This window comes from Vespa velutina, chromosome 2 (genome assembly GCF_912470025.1).
Source record: "Vespa velutina chromosome 2, iVesVel2.1, whole genome shotgun sequence".
In the NCBI taxonomy this organism is placed as follows: domain Eukaryota; kingdom Metazoa; phylum Arthropoda; class Insecta; order Hymenoptera; family Vespidae; genus Vespa; species Vespa velutina.
The window spans coordinates 10,947,916-10,968,941 of record NC_062189.1 but is presented as its reverse complement, the minus strand read 5'-3'; the positions used below and the strand labels follow the sequence as shown (position 1 = coordinate 10,968,941).

At 27.4% G+C, this 21,026-nt stretch overlaps 5 protein-coding genes across 10 annotated transcripts; 2 read left to right on the top strand and 3 right to left on the bottom strand.

Annotated features, from left to right (window-relative positions):
- Positions 1 to 394: 394 nt before the first annotated feature.
- Positions 395 to 5,534, bottom strand: LOC124957901 (monocarboxylate transporter 12-like). The gene is made up of 9 exons (XM_047515403.1): positions 5,196 to 5,534; positions 2,654 to 2,773; positions 2,449 to 2,592; positions 2,087 to 2,355; positions 1,713 to 2,002; positions 1,276 to 1,525; positions 1,040 to 1,205; positions 750 to 950; positions 395 to 691 (listed from the first exon to the last, which is right to left on the bottom strand). Exons 1-9 carry the CDS (start codon positions 5,395 to 5,397, stop codon positions 528 to 530), a joined length of 1,806 nt encoding a protein of 601 aa, XP_047371359.1. The 5' UTR covers positions 5,398 to 5,534; the 3' UTR covers positions 395 to 527.
- A 1,151-nt stretch (positions 5,535 to 6,685) lies between these two features.
- LOC124957911 (PITH domain-containing protein GA19395) lies at positions 6,686 to 8,589 on the bottom strand. The gene is made up of 7 exons (XM_047515445.1): positions 8,315 to 8,589; positions 7,754 to 8,101; positions 7,591 to 7,634; positions 7,438 to 7,515; positions 7,268 to 7,372; positions 6,890 to 7,088; positions 6,686 to 6,709 (listed from the first exon to the last, which is right to left on the bottom strand). The coding sequence occupies exons 2-7, from the start codon at positions 7,922 to 7,924 to the stop codon at positions 6,701 to 6,703; spliced, it is 606 nt and encodes a 201-aa protein (XP_047371401.1). The 5' UTR covers positions 7,925 to 8,101; positions 8,315 to 8,589; the 3' UTR covers positions 6,686 to 6,700.
- Positions 8,590 to 8,755: 166 nt separating this feature from the next.
- LOC124957910 (ras-related protein Rab-14) lies at positions 8,756 to 10,860 on the top strand. The gene is made up of 7 exons (XM_047515444.1): positions 8,756 to 9,172; positions 9,551 to 9,663; positions 9,750 to 9,876; positions 9,954 to 10,071; positions 10,210 to 10,328; positions 10,478 to 10,546; positions 10,660 to 10,860. Exons 2-7 carry the CDS (start codon positions 9,558 to 9,560, stop codon positions 10,775 to 10,777), a joined length of 657 nt encoding a protein of 218 aa, XP_047371400.1. The 5' UTR covers positions 8,756 to 9,172; positions 9,551 to 9,557; the 3' UTR covers positions 10,778 to 10,860.
- Positions 10,861 to 13,226: 2,366 nt separating this feature from the next.
- On the top strand, positions 13,227 to 15,992 carry LOC124957909 (protein-L-isoaspartate(D-aspartate) O-methyltransferase-like). Of its 4 annotated transcripts, XM_047515441.1 has the most exons (7): positions 13,227 to 13,352; positions 14,086 to 14,174; positions 14,263 to 14,461; positions 14,672 to 14,811; positions 14,981 to 15,206; positions 15,281 to 15,366; positions 15,452 to 15,992. In XM_047515441.1, exons 3-7 carry the CDS (start codon positions 14,356 to 14,358, stop codon positions 15,623 to 15,625), a joined length of 732 nt encoding a protein of 243 aa, XP_047371397.1. In that variant the 5' UTR covers positions 13,227 to 13,352; positions 14,086 to 14,174; positions 14,263 to 14,355; the 3' UTR covers positions 15,626 to 15,992. The 4 variants fall into 4 exon arrangements, with proteins under 4 accessions (XP_047371397.1, XP_047371396.1, XP_047371398.1 ...); XM_047515440.1 differs by lacking the exon at positions 13,227 to 13,352 and having other exon boundaries at positions 13,386 to 14,174; XM_047515442.1 differs by lacking the exon at positions 13,227 to 13,352 and having other exon boundaries at positions 13,386 to 14,461; positions 14,672 to 14,677; positions 14,741 to 14,811.
- Positions 15,993 to 16,191: 199 nt separating this feature from the next.
- LOC124957904 (equilibrative nucleoside transporter 3) lies at positions 16,192 to 19,435 on the bottom strand. Of its 3 annotated transcripts, none has more exons than XM_047515419.1 (12): positions 19,119 to 19,435; positions 18,782 to 18,944; positions 18,597 to 18,678; positions 18,285 to 18,463; positions 18,113 to 18,207; positions 17,999 to 18,049; positions 17,697 to 17,929; positions 17,548 to 17,601; positions 17,188 to 17,425; positions 17,021 to 17,106; positions 16,778 to 16,949; positions 16,192 to 16,680 (listed from the first exon to the last, which is right to left on the bottom strand). In XM_047515419.1, coding segments are annotated over exons 2-12 (1,338 nt in total). In that variant the 5' UTR covers positions 18,928 to 18,944; positions 19,119 to 19,435; the 3' UTR covers positions 16,192 to 16,678. The 3 variants fall into 3 exon arrangements, with proteins under 3 accessions (XP_047371375.1, XP_047371373.1, XP_047371374.1); XM_047515417.1 differs by having other exon boundaries at positions 16,750 to 16,949; positions 19,119 to 19,432; XM_047515418.1 differs by lacking the exon at positions 17,548 to 17,601 and having other exon boundaries at positions 16,750 to 16,949; positions 19,119 to 19,430.
- Between the last annotated feature and the right edge of the window lie 1,591 nt (positions 19,436 to 21,026).

Sequence of the window (21,026 nt, the reverse complement as noted above, 5' to 3'; positions counted from 1 at the left end):
ATATTTAAGCTAATAAATGTTGAATTCCTAATTTAACTCGTATTTATCTTTGAATAAAAAACGAAACATTGAATTTACAAATTGATTAGCTTATTAATGGAAGTACATCATTCAAAGATGAAGGCTCTCTTTGTTCTCTTCTGTCGCGTCTCCATTACTATGCAACACATTATACTCTCTAAACAATTTCATTGGTTCTAACAGGATAAAGGATTTTCGTGTACATGCGCAGTTCAGATGCGGCAGATAAACGTCACTTTTTAAATAGGACGGACAAAGTTTTGTTATTATGTTTCATTTACTTTTTACTAATATTGTAAGACATTCATTGTAAAATTCTAAGGTTATTAATAACAGAATTTTATCATTTTTGGTTTAATTTCGATAACTATAGTTTAGTAAAATAGTATTGTTTTATTTTAGGCGTTAGAAATTAGTATTTATAAAATTTACATATTTTTTATTATCGTTTTATTATTATTATCAGAAGTTTTTGTATAAGGATACGCGTAATTGTTTTATTCAGTCTATGCTGATTGAGAATTCATAATACTTAATCTATTAGGTTCTTTTGCATTTTCTTTTTGTTGAAGTACAGGAATAAAAAATAACATCAAACCACTAATAGCGATCATACTGCCTGCAGTATAAAAACCAGGATCGTATGAAGCAAGTCCATCGTATAACCAACCTGGAAAAAATAAGACATTTAATAATATTATAGATAATTCTGCATTTTATTTTTTTACCTGCTATAGGTGGTCCAAGAAGAGATGCAAAGCCTTGGAAAAGTAATAACAGTCCAAAAGCATTCGTAAGACGATTTAAGCCTAATAAATCTACTAGAATAACGGAAGTAAGGCCTACATATGCTCCAGCAGTAAAACCATAAATAATACAATAAAATGCAAAAGCAGTAAAATTGGTACAAAAAGTGCTCAATATTGTAGCTACAATAAAAGATGTAATTTTATAGATTGCTTTTTCATAGAAAATTATTAATTATTGATTACTATATTATTTAGAAATCAATACTTACCTATTCCACAGACCGTGAGACAAATATTGTACACAAGGAGTCGATTGATCCATGGCTTATCAGATATATATCCCAAAATAATACGACCTAAAGTATTGGCTACTCCAATAATTGCAAGTAAATAACTAGCTAAACTTTTATTTATTCCTCGTTCTTCTGCTTGTGGCTGTATAAAGAAAAAAAAAACAGTTTAAATACTTTTAAAATCTACAAAATGTGAACAATAAATTATTTACCAGTAGATATACATAAGGCACATTAAATCCAATACTGGTACAAAAATTGGAAAGAGTAAAAATAATGAACAAAGGATTCTTTAATAGAGAAGTGTCCATAATCTCTTGAAGTACATTGATTTTTTTTTCAGATTTAGAGGGTAACGCCATATTATTTTCAGTCCTTTTAATTTCAACTATGTTTGATATATTTTTAGAGTATGTATCTAGAGGAATAATGTCCTCTTTATTATCAACAATCAAAGATTTACTGTAAATGCATACAATAAATTTTGTTAATATATCAATTTTAGATCATTAAAAGCATTTATCAAGCAATTTATTAATAACGATTTTGTATAATGCAACTTAGATCTATTGATAAGATAATAATGGAAAAACCAAGAAAGAGCAATAAAGTCAGAATACTAATAAATCTGAATGCAGAAGATACAGACAAATAATTACGAATGTTCTCCAGACTGCCGTGATGTAATCCATTATGGCACTTAGTTTCTTCACTACTTCCAAATGTTCTTATAAGCGATTGTTTATGTTGACTGCTGACTTTAGTAATTAATATAGGCTGACTTAAAGTAGTCCTCATACTACTTGGCATAACTTTCTTTTCAAAGTTAACTACATTGAATTTTATATTGTTTTCCGGATTGATTACTTCATCCGAACGTTCTTGTCGTTTAGTAAACGTAGAAGATTTATTTATACTTTGTAGTTTTTCAGATATGCCCTAAAATAGAAACATTTTGATGAAGATTACATCCCTAAAATTACATTAATTTTCTTCTTACATTAAATTATTTTTAGACTATACCTTTGAATTATGATTCGTTTTAAGTATTGAAGTTTCAAGTGGTCTGAAAAATGCTCCAAGTATAATACAATTCAAAACAATACCGGAACATATCATCATAGCTCCTCTCCATCCATAATTTGATATAAGAGATTCCAAACAAGGAGCAAAAATAAGAGTTCCTAAACCTGAACCACAAACCGCTATACCTGTTGCTAAAGAACGATACTTTTCGAAGTAACAAGTAACGCTTACTATGGCTGGTAAATATATTAATCCGAAGCCCAAACCTGTGAATATGGGTTACGTATAACAATAATATTGTAACTGCATATAATAGCAATCTAAGAATGGTTCAATGAAAATTATTTCATTTTACTTACCTGTTCCAAAGCCAATGGTAAAGTATAACATAATGATACTACTTGCCCAGACACTGGCTAATAGACAAGCACTAGCGAAAATCGAGCCAGCTATAGTAACCGCTCGACAGCCATATTTGTTCACAAAAGATCCAGATATCGGACCTTCAAATGAGAATGTCAAAGAAATTATAAAATGAATTATCATGAAATTGATCGATCTTACCTGAACACAAAGTTACCCCGACGAGTATCGAAGCAATCCAGGCAGTAGCACCTTTTCCCTCCTCGAAGTAATAAAGAAGTTCCAAATAAAATACACCGAAAGAATAGGTCACTCCATCGGCTGTTAATAAGAAACGAACAAGACATAAATAGAAATTAGACTTTCGTATTAATTTTTATTAAAGAAACTGATATAAAGTTTGTTAACAAGAGATGGATAAGGTATAAGAGAAAGAAAATGGATCCCTTAAAATTCCAAGTCTGATATTAATTTTTATTAAAGAAACTAATATATAGTAATGTTTATTAATCGAAAATGACTTATAAATTTTAGATTAGAAAATGGTATCAGTAGAAGGCAAAGATTTAATAACGATCCTGCGATTACCTAATTGAAAAGGATCAGTCATTACCTGCTACGATATAAATTGAAGCATACGAACTGAAGCTATAACTAACAAACAATATGAATATAAATGCTTAATGAGACAGATATCATTTACTAATATTAAAAACATAAGATTTCCTTCCGAAAACTAATCAATATTAAATATATTACAAACTACATCGAGTGACCTATTAAAATGTAAGCAGTAACTCATAACTATCCGCCGTGAGTAATAAAGATAAAATTTTTGTTGACGTCCGAAGTGGACCGTCGATCTAATTTTATTATGCATGCTCATTTCATTGTAAAGTAATACATAAGTTTTTCAATTTCGTTGGTATCGTGCGTGATTCAACGAATATTATAATAGAACTTGTTTCTGAGATCGTTGAAAATATGTTTCATGTTGATTATTAATTGCATTACGAAATTTATCATTATTCTAACAAGGAAAATGATAGGTTTGACCTTCTCTGGTTGTAATGTACACGTTTTACAGTTAAAATGCTGATTATATGCTAAATTGAAACTATATAACCGTTAAATCAAATGAAATAAACTGTTAACACATTATGATTATTTCTTCTTTTTTCTTTTCTTTTCAATGAAATTTGTGATCAAAATGATCGAAGAATATACTTTAATGCTCATTGACGGTATGAGAACGTAAATTCATTTTAATGAACGGATATGAAAGTGGTCGGATGAAGTTGAACGACAGAAAGATAAGAAGATGACTCAAGCCAAAAGTTTCGTCTTTTGTACGAAAAAAAAAACAGTGTATTCAACTGTAAAAGTACGCTTTACGCGAGTTTTTTTTGAAACACCGTTTCAATTAAAGTCAACAAAGGTTATCTAAAATTCGCTTTTTTTCTCTGTGGATTCTTCGCAGACAAATATATAATATATCTTTACATCTTTCGACTCTGTCAAAATCATACTTCCAATGCGTCATCTCCAATGATAACGCAATATGAACACGATTATGGATTGTAACGTTCTATTGTCGATGAATTTCATGTGCAATCATAGAAATGAAAATATTTCTGTCTGTCGCATTAACGAAGCTCTTACTCTTTCTTAGTTCTCACAATTACTTATACTTGATTTTTATTTTTATCGTAAATCTATTGTTCAGAGTAGATTTATTACGCAAAAAATAATTTTGAGTAAAAACGCATTATTTTTTAGTTAATACAGTTTTTCTGTTACGATTGTTAACTATATTTGTGAGAATATAGTTAATAATCGATATACAAATATATGACGTATGTTCGATATACAAATCATATAAAAATTTTTAAAGTGAAGCTTTATTTTTTGCAAAAAATAAAGTTTCATATATCGACATAGGTATGTGTGTATGTATATATATATATATATATATATATATATATATATATATATATACTGTGTTATATATAACATACACACACACACATACACACACACAATACAATACATATATTCAACGTGTTAAAGATAGTTCGCAGATGATATTCTTTCTTTCAAAATGTTCGTTTCAACGAATTTTACGCTCTTTTCGTCAAATTCACAATGCAACAAAGAAATCGAGTTGGGGAACATAATGACGCATCACGTGTGTTATATATATACGTACGAGTTTATGTCCTCTGATCTTTTGACGTTACCCTCTTTATCGTGAAATGATTTTCTATATTGATCGATATTGCATTAGTACATGCTTACTATCACATTTTTTTACTCTTTTTAATAATTCTGCATTCTTTGCGATTGCAAACATGAAAAAATATAGAAAACAAGTAATTGAGAGAACTTTATCATGAGTGTTTTAAAGAAATCGAGAAATTCGTTAGCCGTTGAACCACAAGATGATCCATATAACAAGTAATGAAACGAAAGAGAAGCCGAAGCTTTTTTAAAAACGTATGAATGAAAATACAATTTTTTTTATATTGAATCACGATCTATGTAATAAATACTGAAACGAGAGTAAGATTAAAGCTTTTATCAAAGACCTATGATAGAATGACATTGTGAAATATAAAAAAAAAAAAAATGCGGTCGAGGACATCAAGATCGCATTTTTCGCGGAAATCGCATAACTCTGATTTGAAATGAAAGTGAAAGGAAAGAGAAGAAAAAGGAGGGGAAAATAATTCGATAAACTTACTGATAACGTGTATGAGAAAAGATGCGAGGACGACAAACCAGCCCCATCCTCCGTCCGGTGGTTTTGCTAAAGCGGGAATCCTCAAGGAATGATTTTCCATTAACGAATAAACTTCACCGACATTATCTTTTAATTTGCTGTTCTTATTAGTTTCCTCCTTCTTTGTTATCTCCGATATGGAGCTCATACTCGCGCGAGCCATGAGTTTCGCGATCTACAGCGCGCTAACGCGCGCAGCCAACTCTCAGTCTCATGTGTTTCGATTCTGATTGTAAATACGACTTCAAGGAACATTTCAGAGCGTGCCAACGAGATCGACGTTACTTTTCCCCTCTGCCCCTGTTATTTATTTATGGTCAATGCCTTTTCTACCAATCCCATTGTATTTTTTTATGATATTTTTCAAATCATCGCGTTTTGTCTATCTTTGTCTTACTCTATATCTTCGTTTCTTAAAATCATTCACTCGATATTTTTTTCGATTAATCGATTGATTGATCGATATACTTATGCATATGCGCACACATTTAATTTAAATCTAAAGCATTGTATATTATGTGATAACACAGCATTGTATTATAGAATATAGTAATTATATATCTTTAATTGACTTCACAGCTGCATTTAATTGACAATGATCGAGAAGTTAGTATAAGAAAAAGGAGAGTAACGTTTTGATGAGATGCTTACATATATTAATTGATCTTAAATCGATTGTTTTTATTTCATCCGCTCTTTATATCTTGCGCATGTGTTCATATATACACTATATGCTATACACAATGTTCCAGAATAAGTGGAAAATCTTTTAGGGATGGTTTCAGCATATCAAAATAATAAAAAAATTCATATAAATATATATCCTGTTTGAATGCGTTTCCGAATTTTGTATCGCTACGATTCTTTTGTTAGACGAACTTAGATTATGTCATGTACTGTCATCATATTTTCTAAACAATTTCTGAATAATTGATTTTCAAACAAATGGACAGATCCTATTGCCTGGTCTACCCTTTTACCGGACTTAAATCTGATGGATTTTTACCTGTGGGATTATCTAAAATCCATGGTGTACAGCCATTGACAATATTGAAACTTGTCATAAAAGAATAGAACAAAATTTTCAATAAATCTGAGCAATATGTAAAAATAAGAATATCATTGATGACAGACATATAGAGAGAATAAAAGATTAATAAGATGTCTGTAGGCTTGTAATCAGGCAAGGATGTCATTTCGAACATCTTTTATGAAAATAAGTAGAGTTAATCTCGAAAATGAAGTCAAATAGGGCATATGTTTATATTAACTTTATTATTTTATGTTCTAAAGATACTCTTAAAATTTTTTTTGCTTTGATTTTAGAATTTCCTATATGTAATATATGTACGTACAAATTGATTTTGTTAATCGCGTTGATTATCGATTATTTGAAAGCACGTTACTCGATGGTTTCCTTTTCTTAGTTAGGCAGTTATAAACAGACTTCTTTTCTCTTATATACCTTATTTTGCCTGAATTGATAATTAACATTGTTTTAAGAAAAAAAGGTAGCTTTATGAGAATGGTTGGGATTCAGAAACAATTCTTTATAGCTTATCAATAAGAAGGCATTATTAAAATAAGAAAAATGTATTTATTTAATCATCAGAATGTTTGAAATTTGAATTTATAATTAAAGAAAATCAACTAACTTCTCTGCTCTGATTATTCATTTTCTTAAGTTGATTGCCCTTTTGTGGTATCAGTTCATAAGTACAAATTGTAACACCATGCTGATGAGCAGGCATCCATTCTCCTTTTAGGCCAATGTAATAAATTTTCGATCTTTCAGCTCCACCATTACCAATAAAATGAAGACTCAAGTGATAAACAGTAGAGAATTTTACGACTCTATTATGAATAAATAATACTTTATATGCATCCTTACATTTTTCCATTTATTATATATAATTAAGTGACAAAAATTATTATTATATTGAAATAAACATATCTAAATATTTTTATCTAAATTTGTATATTACACTTATGTGATCTTAATTATTAGATAATATATTTTAATATGTACATACCGTAGAGGATATTCGTGTACACCAGTTTCATCATTGCAAAGCTCAAATTCTTGATCCGCTTCTATTGTAACATCATCAAAAGTCATATGTGGTCGATTCTTATATCTATATGTAAAACATAACAAATACATATATTTATAAAAATATCTATATATCTATGTAATACTTACAACTTTACTTTGTTTGGACGAGATTGATCTTCACCTCCTATTATAATAAGTCCTTTTAATTTAACATTTCCCGTAAAGCTGGGAAAATCAAATAACATTATATTTCACTTTTTAATTTTAAAGTTTAGATATAGATAAAATTCTTTAACTTACGGTATATTGAAAAGAAGCTCCTCGTCAACATCGCTTTCCACAAACTAAAACCAATATAATATATCAAAATTGTGATTCATCTTAAATAATATTAAATTCTTAAATTTTATACGTACCATAGCTATTATAATAATCAATTAAAATAAATATTTATAAAATTTACCTTACTAGTGTCTAGTCTTTCTTCCCAAGGTTTGAATACTGTTATCCCACTATTTTCTTCATACTCATTTAAACATTCAACATTATCCATATCTATCTTCTTATATAAATTATACTGAACCCCTAGTTCTGCATCATTATGAATACTTCCACAACCGCATTGATGTTCCATATCAGATACATCAACAAAATACTCCAAACTATGTAGTTAAAAGCTCAAATTTTCCCGAAATCGTGATTTCAGAATTATCGAATTTTCGCATATACGCAATAATAAAAAATTCATGGAAATGATTATATATACACAGTGTATATAAGCTTGAAATGACGCAAATATTCTTGAAATTTTCTAAAAACAATATAGAGATTTTATTACAATCTCGTTATATATATATATATATATATATATATATATATATATATATATATATTATATATTTAAAAATTTAATATAAATATAATTGAATGAATATGACATTAATATAACCAAAAATATATTATTTTTAATACAAATTGTAATAAGAATATTATTTCTTTAAACGTTTAGAATAAATAATTATACTTAAATCAACTCTATTTATAATGCATCTTTATTTTAGATAAAAATAAATTATATAAAAATTAAATAATCAAATATCTCTGTAACGTTAAAGATGCGTTAGAGAACACAATAAAAGTCCGTTCATTTAATGAACATTTTCGAATATACAAAACACATTCAACATTAGTAGCGCTATAGTTGGAAAACGGTCAATTTGGAAACTAGATTTGCCACGTAACTACCAATTTCGTTGTATTTTCAAATGTTGATAAATTTTCGTTTGATCAAGTATGTTCCAACTAGTCCTTACTATTTCTTTCTATAGTTTTTACTTGTAAATTCGCGCTAGCAATCCATAATTCTATCATGAATAATATGAAACGTAGAAATAATACTATTGGTCGTTTCACGCAAGTTATCTTTTTATATTTAGAATGTCAACCAATGAGTGGATAGCTAAAAGTAGACTGTGTATCGCGCAGTCATCGTTCATAAAAAATTAGAACGAAGCTGTCATAAGAAATGTAGAATTTACAAAATATGTCTTGACCTCTCTGCTAATTAGTTAATAAAGATTACAAATTTCAATAAAGTAATTCAAATAAATTACGTACACTTAATAACGTCTTTAAATTTACGAGTGAATCATCTTGATTTTAATGACAAATTGTTTGACGTTTATTCTCCGCCATCATTAATACAGACAGTGAACTGCCATATTGCTCGTGTTAAAAAGGATTCTTAACTATTTACTTCAACGCGGACAATATATCTGAATTTAGTGGTATAGAGAGTCGCTTATTCAGTAAAACTAACGTTAAGAATAATTTCAAGCATTGTTAAGCAGTATAAAGTTTTAGCGTAAACGTGTTACAAGAGGTGAGTATGTTTAACAATTTTGACATCACTTTTTTTTTATATCGAATAGTTAGTATCAGTAGTGTAATTCAAGTCTACAGTGCCTAAGGTTTGTTCGAAGAACTATTCATTTCTATAATAATCATTTAATCTAAGTTGACCTTGCAATTGAAAATTTTTATTAACAATTGAATATAATAATATTATTTCTGTATAATTAATTCTATAGAAATATATACATGTATCTTGAAAGTAAAAATTAGATTTTGATGATATTCAAATACTAAGTGATAATATTTTTTGCTGCTTGCACTATAATATAAGAAGTCATAATTAGTTTAAGTATTTATTAAATCACAGTTTAACACAAAGGAGTGATCAATGTTATATCTTTTATAGGTACAAAATGTCGACTGGACCATACAATTATTCATATATTTTTAAGTACATTATCATAGGTGATATGGGAGTAGGGAAATCGTGCTTACTTCATCAGTTTACAGAAAAGAAATGTAAGCGTTTCCAACTGAAACACTTGTAAATAATATTTTTACTTAGTCATTGACTCAATATTTTGAATTTTATGTTATTCTTTTAGTTATGGCAGATTGTCCACATACTATTGGTGTAGAATTTGGTACTAGAATTATTGAAGTAGCAGGTCAAAAAATAAAATTACAAATATGGGATACTGCAGGACAGGAACGATTTAGGGCTGTTACTAGGTATTTAAAAATCATTACAGTTATTCTTCTATTTCAGTATTTATGAATAAAACTAAACATATTGTTTGTTTATGTAGATCATATTATCGTGGTGCTGCAGGCGCATTAATGGTTTATGACATTACACGTCGTTCTACATATAATCATCTGAGCAGCTGGCTTACAGACACGAGGAATTTGACCAATCCAAGCACTGTATGCAAAATATGATATTGTACATAATGGTATTTATATCTGTAAAGTGTAACTCTATTGGCGTCCATTTGTTAGACATTCTTTTGTTTTTACAATATTAAGAAAGAAGAACAAGTAAAACATCAGATTTTATTTAAGGTCATATTTCTGATTGGAAACAAGAGTGATCTAGAAGATCAACGTGATGTAACTTATGAAGAAGCCAAACAATTTGCTGATGAGAATGGTCTTATGTTTGTTGAAGCTAGTGCAAAAACGTAAGCTTGCTTAATATATATATATTATATATATATATATATATATATATATATATATATATATATATATATACATTATACTTCTGAAAATCTTTATATGTTAAATTGTTTTATTCTTCAACTTATATTTCTTTATCATTTTAAAACAGTGGACATAATGTTGAAGAAGCTTTCTTGGAGACAGCAAAGAAAATATTTCAGAGTATACAAGATGGACGGTAAGATGTTCTTTTATGAAGCAGAATATATAATTAAAAGAAAATAATAAATTAATAGAAATATATTGAGAGTACGTGTTACATCAACTTTAAAGAAAACATTGTTTTTCTAGATTGGATCTTAATGCTGCTGAATCGGGTGTCCAACACAATCCTAGTCAACCTGGTCGCACTAGTCTTCAAGGAGTGTCAAATGAACAACAAGGAGGAAAAGATTCCTGCTCTTGTTAGGTTATTATTTGTTTGTATATATAAGTGGATTAATTCATCAATATTATTAATGCATATATGATTTATACTAAGTGTAGCAAGCAGATCATCTCTTATCTAATATCCTCCCTTGATCTTTATAAGTGAAATCTACTTAATAACAAAAAAAAAAAAGAAAAAATATTCAGGATATTCTTTTTCAGATAATAATAATTTCAAGTAATATTGTCTGGATTTCTGACACAGTATAGATATATATGTTATACAAGTTATTTCACTGATATCAGTTTTATGGCTGGCATTCCAAATGGTGTATTAACAATGTGGTTTTTACATGGTTATGGCAACTTATATATATTTTGCATATTATATATATTCTGTTGTGTAATTGGATAGGTATAGAATCGTATGGTATAACGAGTTATTCAAACCATGAAGCCCTTTATAATTTAAAGCGCAGCGAAAGTTCGATGGATATTTGATAGTAGCTTGTTGGTGTGTATAGTATAAGTTATATTACATTCTTTACAAATTATATGATAGGCCTATACATATTTCTCATATGTACATACTACATGGAAGTTGATGCTAAATTTTAAACTCTATAAGAGTATTAATAGGCCAATATGGTTTTACAGTAGAGACATATCAAGAATAAACTTTCGCAGCGTCTTTGTTTCGCTTCTAAAGAAAGAAAAGAAGCTAATAATTATTATTCACGAAGGTGTTCCCATGCCAGGCAAGAAGCTATATTGAATGGTGCTGCTTGCATATTTCTAACGTTATATTATACAGGCTGATAAAGCAGTTATGTGCAATATGGTATTTGTAGAACTTGATACTTCCTGTAGTGACATGTGTAGAATTTATAATAATTTTGAATAGGTCTATTCATTTCTCTTGCATAATAATCTTATGCAACATATGAATTATTACGAGTGTATCAGCATCATCGTATTTTTATATGCTAGATTCTTTTCTGCACAAATAAACTGACCTTCTCTGATGAGAATTATAAACATTCAGCGTTTTGCAAAGATAATTACATTCCAAATTCTAAGTAAACGCACGAATATCAAGAAACTCTCTTGTTAAATTTTATGCTCTCTTCAACATGAATCTTTTTAATAATGAGAAGTGTCTTTGTACACTACTCTATATGTAGATAAATGATGCTTCTGCTGCTTCTCAATAATTATAACAATATCGTCATTTGTTATATACTTGGTTTACATTGCACAGCCCTGACAGTAAGCTGAATAAGGAATACAATATTTAATAAAGAATGATTTCTGCTTTTTCATCTCCTTGGCTCATATGATTAATTAATTGAAAAATATTATTTTGCCAAAGCATAAGTTTCATATTAAATAACTATCTATCTCTAAATTTATAAGTCTGTATTCTTCTTTAAATTTTGTATTCTGTATATAAGCATGCTTAGATCCATTATTAGATGTTTAAATCAAATCTTTTTAGTCCAAGAGTTATATTCATATAAGAGGAAAATGTTTAAAAACAAAAACAAATAAAAAAAAAAGAAAGAAAATAGTAAAATGATTTTAAGTAATTATTTACATAATTCTGATATATTATAATTTCCTGCATTTGTAATATCATTATAAAATAGATCAATCAAAATAAACTGACCAAAGCCTCTTAAATCTATATAAATCTGAAAAAATATAGAATTCCTATGGATATGAAACTAAGGTAAAATAAAACCTTCATTTAATTCCTTTTTCTCAGTTATCTTCAAGTTACGAAAATATAACCAAATTTTTAAACAATAATATTGTAGAACGATGCGTGTATATGCTTATTTTCTATATTTTCAAAATCTTTAAGAGAAGTTATTTATCAATGTATTTTGGCATATCGATCTGTGAAATTCAACACTACGAAATGTCGTCCTTTAACCACTTGCACTGAAATGACATGTTATATGTAAACATATGTCGATTGTTAAGTATTGGAAATATATAAATTGTGCGCACCATGCTGTCTGATAGTTATATGTCGTCGATAAAATTTCGGGCGTATCCCGAAAGTGACGAACAGTTGAGCATGGTAAGAACAAGAGAACAATGTTTGAGTTGGTATATTAAATATATACTTATATATTAAATAAATATTTTCTTAAAAATTAGATAGGCGGACAAGTGTGCTTATAGAAAAATTGTGCTTATAAAAAAAAAAGTGTGCTTATAAAAAAGTCAGTACGAAAAAACAAAAAATAAATTGTTTACTATATAGTTAAAAGTAGGGTTTTTTATGTAGATAAAAAAAATAAACGTTCGGTCAAATTAAAAAAAAATATCATCAACGTGGATGAGGAAAGTGATAGCGAACATAGCAGTGTTTATGTTTTTCGCAAGAAGTGTTAATTGATGAGAATATTGCAGTACAACTTTCAAAAAGTGTTATTTTTGGTTATTGAGTACACGGAAATAAATTCGTATGTGATATACCATTACGTCTGCAAACAAAATACTGGGGATATTTTCCTAGATACATTCCATCTACAAAAGTTACAGAGAAGCCCTTAAAGAAGGTGCAAAGTGTGCACGATTGTTAAGTGAAACCATACGAGAATGTACAAAATGTCTTGTTGCTTTACATATTCCAAATTATTTAAAAATTTATCGTTTCGTTAAGGATTATTGACATCATCAATAAAATGTTCTGTATATTAAAGGCGCTGTTTTCTTTTAAATATGTTAACCGTATCTATACTTATTCAGAATTCATTCTCTATATTACGTTCATGTAATCGATATAAATATTTTATAATAATGATTTTAAATATCAATTCGATGTTAATTTATTTGGATACGTTTATCACGCGCTCTTGTTAATAGCCAGGAAAAGTGATTAAATCAATAAGTCAATTGCGTGTTTACAGTTGATATAATTGATTTTTTATTTTTCTATTATATGACATCCAAGATACTTTTTTCAGTAAAAAGATAATTTTTTTTTCTTTTCATTAATTTAGAAAAATAATTTATTATATTTATTATGTCGTTAATAATCGTTTGAGCTCAGATTGGTAATAGGTTGAATTAATTTTTTAAACACCAAAATTTAATGAATTTAAATCGAGTACGATTAAATAATGTTTTGAATGTTCGCGAATATTTTATTTATTTGATGATTTTAATAACATTCGGAGAATACTTCTAAAATTTATTATGAGTCATTTAGAAATTATTTTGCAATGATTTTAATTAGGATAGATAATTTTAATTATGGAAATTTTAACACAATTGATATAATTTAATGTTAATATAATTCAAGAACGATACAATGCTAACAATAATTTGTAGAATGACGTGAGAACGAGTATCTCATCTTTTGTTTTTGATTGGCTGACATCTTATCTTTCAGAAGTACCAATTTCACGGTAGTGACTAAGGTATAGGGTCGCTACAAACTGTTCAAAATGTTTTTGACTTCATATATTTTGTGAACTTTTAGTTAATGGCAATTATCGACAATTTTAGATCAATGAGATCATAAGAAGATTGAATTTTTCTGTTTATCTGATAAGTACACAATTATTCAAAATTCATTCTCTATCGAAAATAAAATATTTTATGGTACCGCTAGCCTTGTTTTTGGCTGCGGTATATACGTATGAAATGTCTACCTTTGGACGATTTAAAACGAAAAACAACCTATATTTGATGTTTCATTTAAGACGTAAGTAATATTATATCGAATTCATAAGGTTTCATAAGGTTTCATAAGGTTTCGATACCTACAAATTGACCAATAAGTTGACATGTCAAGTTGTTATAAACACAATATTTTGACAAGACATATCCTTTCTTATTTTCCTTTAATTTCATTTTATTACTTAATTTATAATTAATTTTTAATATTGTTCTCAAATAAAAACACTATTTGCAGGATCAGGTATTATTAAATCACAACATGTTTATGATGCTATGTATGCTGTTGATAGAAAATATTTTATAGATTTACCTGTTGCTTATATTGATGCTCCACAAAAACTTGGATTTGGAGCAACAATAAGTGCTCCACATATGGTATTTATTTTTATTATTTTTATATTATATATTATATTATTGATTATATTAAGTTTTAAATATTTTATTTTGATTTTTTTTGAAAAATGATATAAGTATTTATATAAAATAGTTAAGAACTGAAGATGAAAGAAAATGAAAAATTGGAATACAAATGAGAATTGTTTAGCATGCACATGTCTTGGAATTACTTCAAGACAAATTACGCGTTGGTGGAAGAGCATTAGATGTTGGATCAGGATCTGGTTATTTGACGACCTGCATGGCATATATGTTAGGACCTTATGGAACAGCAATAGGAATTGAACATATTCCAGAACTTCAAGAAATAGCTAAAGCAAACATAGAAAGCTGTTATCCAAAGTTTCTTACTTATGGACGTATTGAATTAGTTGGTAAATTGAGATTCTTTAATCATTGATAATTTATGTTATTTATTTGTACATTATTAAAGGATTGCCATTTATAGTTGGAGATGGAAGATTAGGATATCCACCAAAAGCACCTTATGATGTTATTCATGTTGGAGCAGCAGCAAAGGAAGTACCTCAACCTGTAAGAGCTCAGAATTGATTCATGATATTCTTTTTTAATTTCATAAAATATTGCAATATATTAAAAAACTTAATTCGTTTTATAGCTAATTGATCAATTAGCTTTTGGAGGAAGATTGATAATTCCTGTAGGTCCAGATTCTTCCAATCAGACTTTAGTCCAGATTGACAAAAAAATGAATGGAGAAATTGAACAAAAGTCATTAATGGGCGTAGTATTTGTACCACTTACTGACAAGCAACATCAACTGAAATCATGAGGGTTGTGCAAGCTCCAATAAGTGAGCATTTTGTTATTTATAGTTATGAGTATTCATATTACTTTGTAATTACTTTTGCTGTGAACAAGAAGATTAAAATTTGTTGGCAAAAGAACTGAGTACGAATGAAACAAATAATTTTATTATGATATTTATTCTATAAATATTTTAAATTTATCTAATACATAACAAACTATACACATTTTTTGAAATATGAAATAGAGAGTAAATAATAAAATGTGCAAATAACGATATATTCTGTAACTATTTTCTTCTTTGCTTTATATCACTTAGTTATAACATAGACTCTGTACATGAGACATTCAAACAAGAATGTATTAATAAATGCTGATTTATGTGACTAGAATTTCGATATTTTATGCTAAAATTTTCATACCACTTGAGAAACATACAAGTTTTTATGCATATTTATAAAAGTTTTACTGGTGACAATATTATAAAATTATCATATGAAAACATTTATATAAATTTTGTCAAAGAATCATAAAAATGTGATACAGTTAACACTTTTTTATATATCTAAAATTATTCATATAACGACAATATTCTACCATTGTTTTTTTATTACATTACAATGTTACTATTTTAAAATATTATGGAAACCACCATTGATACTTATATTTCTATTATTGTACAAACATCTCTGCACTTACTTCTCATTTTTTTTACTATTTAATTACTAACTACATTTAAATTGTGATAATAGTAATACATTTTGTCGTAATACCCTGAAAACCATGTTTTAAAATAGAGTAATGTATCATATAGAAAATTATAAAATGTAGTTACAATGATATTTAATAGTACTTATATGAAAAATTATCTTCAAATGTATTAAATTCTAAAACGATTTAAAATTAACAATATATTTATGTTTGATTGGTATAAAAGGCAATAAAATTAAGTATATACCTTGGTTATATTATAAAGCTTTAACCATGTAAAGGCTAAGAGCTGCACCAGTTGTTAATCCTATACCAAGGAAAGCCCCCATCATCGCAGATGCAATTTCTTTTTCTTGTGTGTTTACCATTCTGTACAAAAAGATAACATATAAAAATTATTAGTTTTATCAAACATAAAGTATATAATAAAATACTCACGTTGGAGCTAATATAAATGATAAATTACACAAATAACCATTAGTTACAGCAAATAAAATAGTTATACAAATGTAGTAAATGTCATTGTGTATATAAACATGTAAATGATGTCTTGGTTGTGCATTACAAAACATCAAAGCTGGTATAAAAACAATTCTTGTTATGCTTAAGAATATGACATGGTATGGTTTACTTCTAGGCTGTAATAAATATGTATATTACTGTATATAAGATACTTTCTAATAAGATCATAATAGTAATTTTTATTTACCATTTGTAAAATGCCTGATAAAACTCTACCAACATAATCACCTGTGCTAAAAATTAGATATGTTACCACAGGTACAAAGTATGTATCTAAAACAAATAGAACAATTTTCACATTTCTTTAAAATTATAAGTATATATATATGCATAGATAAAAAAAAATTAACAAACCATTCCAAGCATATCCTTTTCCTTTATTTTCACTTTCAACTAGTACAGTTATTGCTGGATAAACTGTGACGGTTATAAAGAATACAAGAAATACACTAATACCATAATGCCAAATTTTTTTAATAATATTTATATATGAAATTGTATGTACTTGTGAAAACATTACTTCTGCATTAACAGAAAAATCTGATTCTATACGTTCAGGAAACTTATCCAGCATGTGATGCTTAAAGAATGCCTGCAAATAAAAAAAAAAAATATGCATATTTTGAATAAATTCACACAATACGATTAAGATAATGCAGATGGTACAATGTGGATTTTACTTGTATATATGTATGTTAATGATTTGATCATTACCATAAGTGGCTTAGCATATATTAAAAAAGTCATAACAGAATTGTAAATACCTATCTGTGATAAAAAAAAATAATATCAATTATTCTTGCTAACCAAATTATTATCAAAGAAAGAAAAGAAATATAACTTATATCTACTTAAAGACTTACTGCTTTTTCTAAAATTATATAAGCAATTAAAGAGAGAAGCAATATAGTATCTCCAATAATAAAATACATTAAGCCTGAAAGTACAGGACTAGCACCAATCCAAAGAGAGATTACTTCTGCTAAAGCTGTAAATATGCCTCCTAAAGCTTGGCCCCCAGACATAGCAGTTATATATTTTGGAGAAAAACGTCCAACTATACCCATTAAACTACCTCCAAAAATTGCACTTGCAGCTAAAAAAATGTATAAAAATTTCAGTTTTTATAGATTTTAGACATTAATAAATTTTAATATTTACGTACCATTGACAAATGCTACGGTAGTCAAAATAATTACTAAAAATGTAGCTTGCCCTGAAAATATAAAATAATTGAATTAAATATTTATTTTTATTTACTTGCAGGATTTTTACTTACATTTGTCTGTATTTATTTTCACAAATACAGTTGTCATGATAAATAATAGAAGAATAATACATTGAGATCCTATCATTCTTGTTCTTAAAGGTATCCTAAAAATTTGATTACTTTTTCATGATAACAGTAATAAAATAACTTTATTGTATCTATATTTAAAAGCAATACTTACGTTTTGCTGATAAATGTATTTAGTATTAGAAATAACGTATTTGGTAAAGCACTTGCTACATTTAAATAAGAAGTAAAACTAGCTTGAAGATCTGTCTTTGTTTCTAAATTTTCAGTATAATTATAATTAGAAGTTCTAGTATCATTGTCATGAATTTGTCGAAATTTGTACATCCAATACTAAAATTATATTGATAAAGTTGAAATATTTTCTGATACATATGAATCATATCAATCAAATAATAATATATATGTATGTATGTATGTATGTATATATGTATATATATAAAACATATATATATATTAAACTTACATCATCTGCAGTGATGAAAAAACTCCATGGAATTAATATATTTATTCCAAGCAGGTAAAAAACTATATAAGCAAAGTTATATCTATAAATAAAAGAAAATTTGTTTATTAAATACAAAATTTAGTAATGATATTATATTAGTGGCATGTAGTAGTAATATCTATAAATTTCAAATTTATTCATACCTGTCAAGAGGTTCATCTTGTTTTAAAAATGGTTTTTCGTCAGGTATAGATACATTTGGATCATCAAATTCTGTTTCTAAATCATCTTCAAATTCACTGTCAGACACACCCCCTAATAAGGGTCTTCTATTAATAGAGTATGACATGATAATGTTTAGTACATCTGAAACAATGTTCTTTGTCAAGATATTTTATTTTCATTGATATTGAAACATCAAAAATATATTATGCTATAAAACAAAAAAAACTTAATGAATCATTATAGAAATAAACTATATATAAAAATATTTGATATATATATAAGTGATCCATAATAATAAAAAAATATTCATATTACAGTGAAAGGTATGAGAAGAGCGAATGTTGTCCTTCAGTAATAACCAACGAATGTATTTTTTTGTATTATACCAGTTATGTTCACTAAGTTACGTCGTTCAAGCAAATGTCGATATTGCCAAGTATTCATATTTCTTTATATGATGGTAATACAATTTAATAATATTTATGACATCTGTACGATCCGATAAGTCTAATCACTATCCCATTATCTGTTATTATAATGAAACGAAGCGCGTTCGTCTGAATCATTTAGCCATACTTTAAAGTCTCCATCTTACCATAATATACTTAGAGAACTGTATTATCGATGTATCGTTTTGTTTTACTAGTCTCCTAGGATAATTTCGCAATATTTATATAAACTATTACGTGATATTTGGATTACAGTGACATCTCTTGGTATAAATTTAAATTTATACAACCAGTTCATAAAGATAATACAGATTCGTACGAGTTTCTGTAGATACAAATTCTTTTTTAAATTTTATTAGTGATGTTCAATTGTAAAGTTTTTTCTGCACGACTAATTTTCCTAATAAATATTGAAATTCTAATCAATTAAATATAAAAATATTATACTAGAATTATCATAGTAATACTAATGATAATTATATATTTATATGTTAATGTTTTTATTGTCATTATATGTTTTTTCATATAGCAATATTAGAAAATAGAAATTACATTCAATTAGAAATGTTTGTCAAATACGTAATTCTTTGGATTATATTTATTATTATATCTACAATTAGTTATAAATTCCTTTTTGTTTCATTTATTCCGATTGGCTTTTCTTTTTATTTTTCTATGTTCAATTATACAAAGTACAAATTTGTGTTGACATACGAATTAGTTGGTATGCGTATATATACGTTTCAAATTTGTCTATTTTCTAATGATATGATTATATAATAATAATGTGTACGTTAAATTCGTTATAGTTGCCGTTCGTTAAATAATCGTCTTTATATAATAATATTATATCTTATGTAATAACATTATATTATCTATATATCAATTTACAATTCTACGATTAGATATTGTATCAGTTCTGGTAATTTTTCAATGTTTATTATTTAATTATTAATTCGTTTAATTCGATAACAATATTGCTCAACTTCCTAATAACAAATGGCTATTTTTTTAACGCATAAAATATAAAGCAAAACAAAAAAGAAATTGTATTATAAAATAAGCTATACAACATGCCTATAAAACAAGAACAATAAAAAAAGAAGAAAAAAGAAAAGAAGAAAAAAAATACATATTAAAGTCTTTTAATACATTATCATATATATATGTACGATTCGAAGGTGAAATCTGTGACAAAGCAAATTGTTTTGAATTATCGTTGATCGTCTAGAAATATACAGGCATATGTATGTATATCAATCGTCCTCCGATTTTTTTTGATTTCAAATCGGATCTGATGATTCTAGATTTTTTAGATTTGTCTTTTTCTTTTTTCTCTCTCATCTCGATCTTCGCTTTTTTCTTTTCCTTGCTCTCTTGTCATTATGCATACTTTTCTTTTTCCACTTGAGCCTGTCATTTTTATTACTATGATTATCATAATGTTTCATCGCAACGCTGTAAAAAATAAAGATCTATCAATCGAACAATATTTTTTTATCGAATCGCATTGGTATTCTGATTGATCAAATGAGCGGGCATTAATTGGTCATCAGCATTGGCTGTGTGGATGGCCCATTTATTTATATTTCTCAATCTATCTCTTTTTCTTTCTCTTTATTCTATGTATATGAGTTCCAATAATAAAGTAAGATCGGAACGAGGTAGCGAGAAGCACAAGAAGCAAAAGACAAGAATCCCTCTTTCCTTCGTCGTGAATGCGTATAGAGAGGCATAAATTTAATGAAAGGTGCCATGTTAGTGGTGGTAGTGA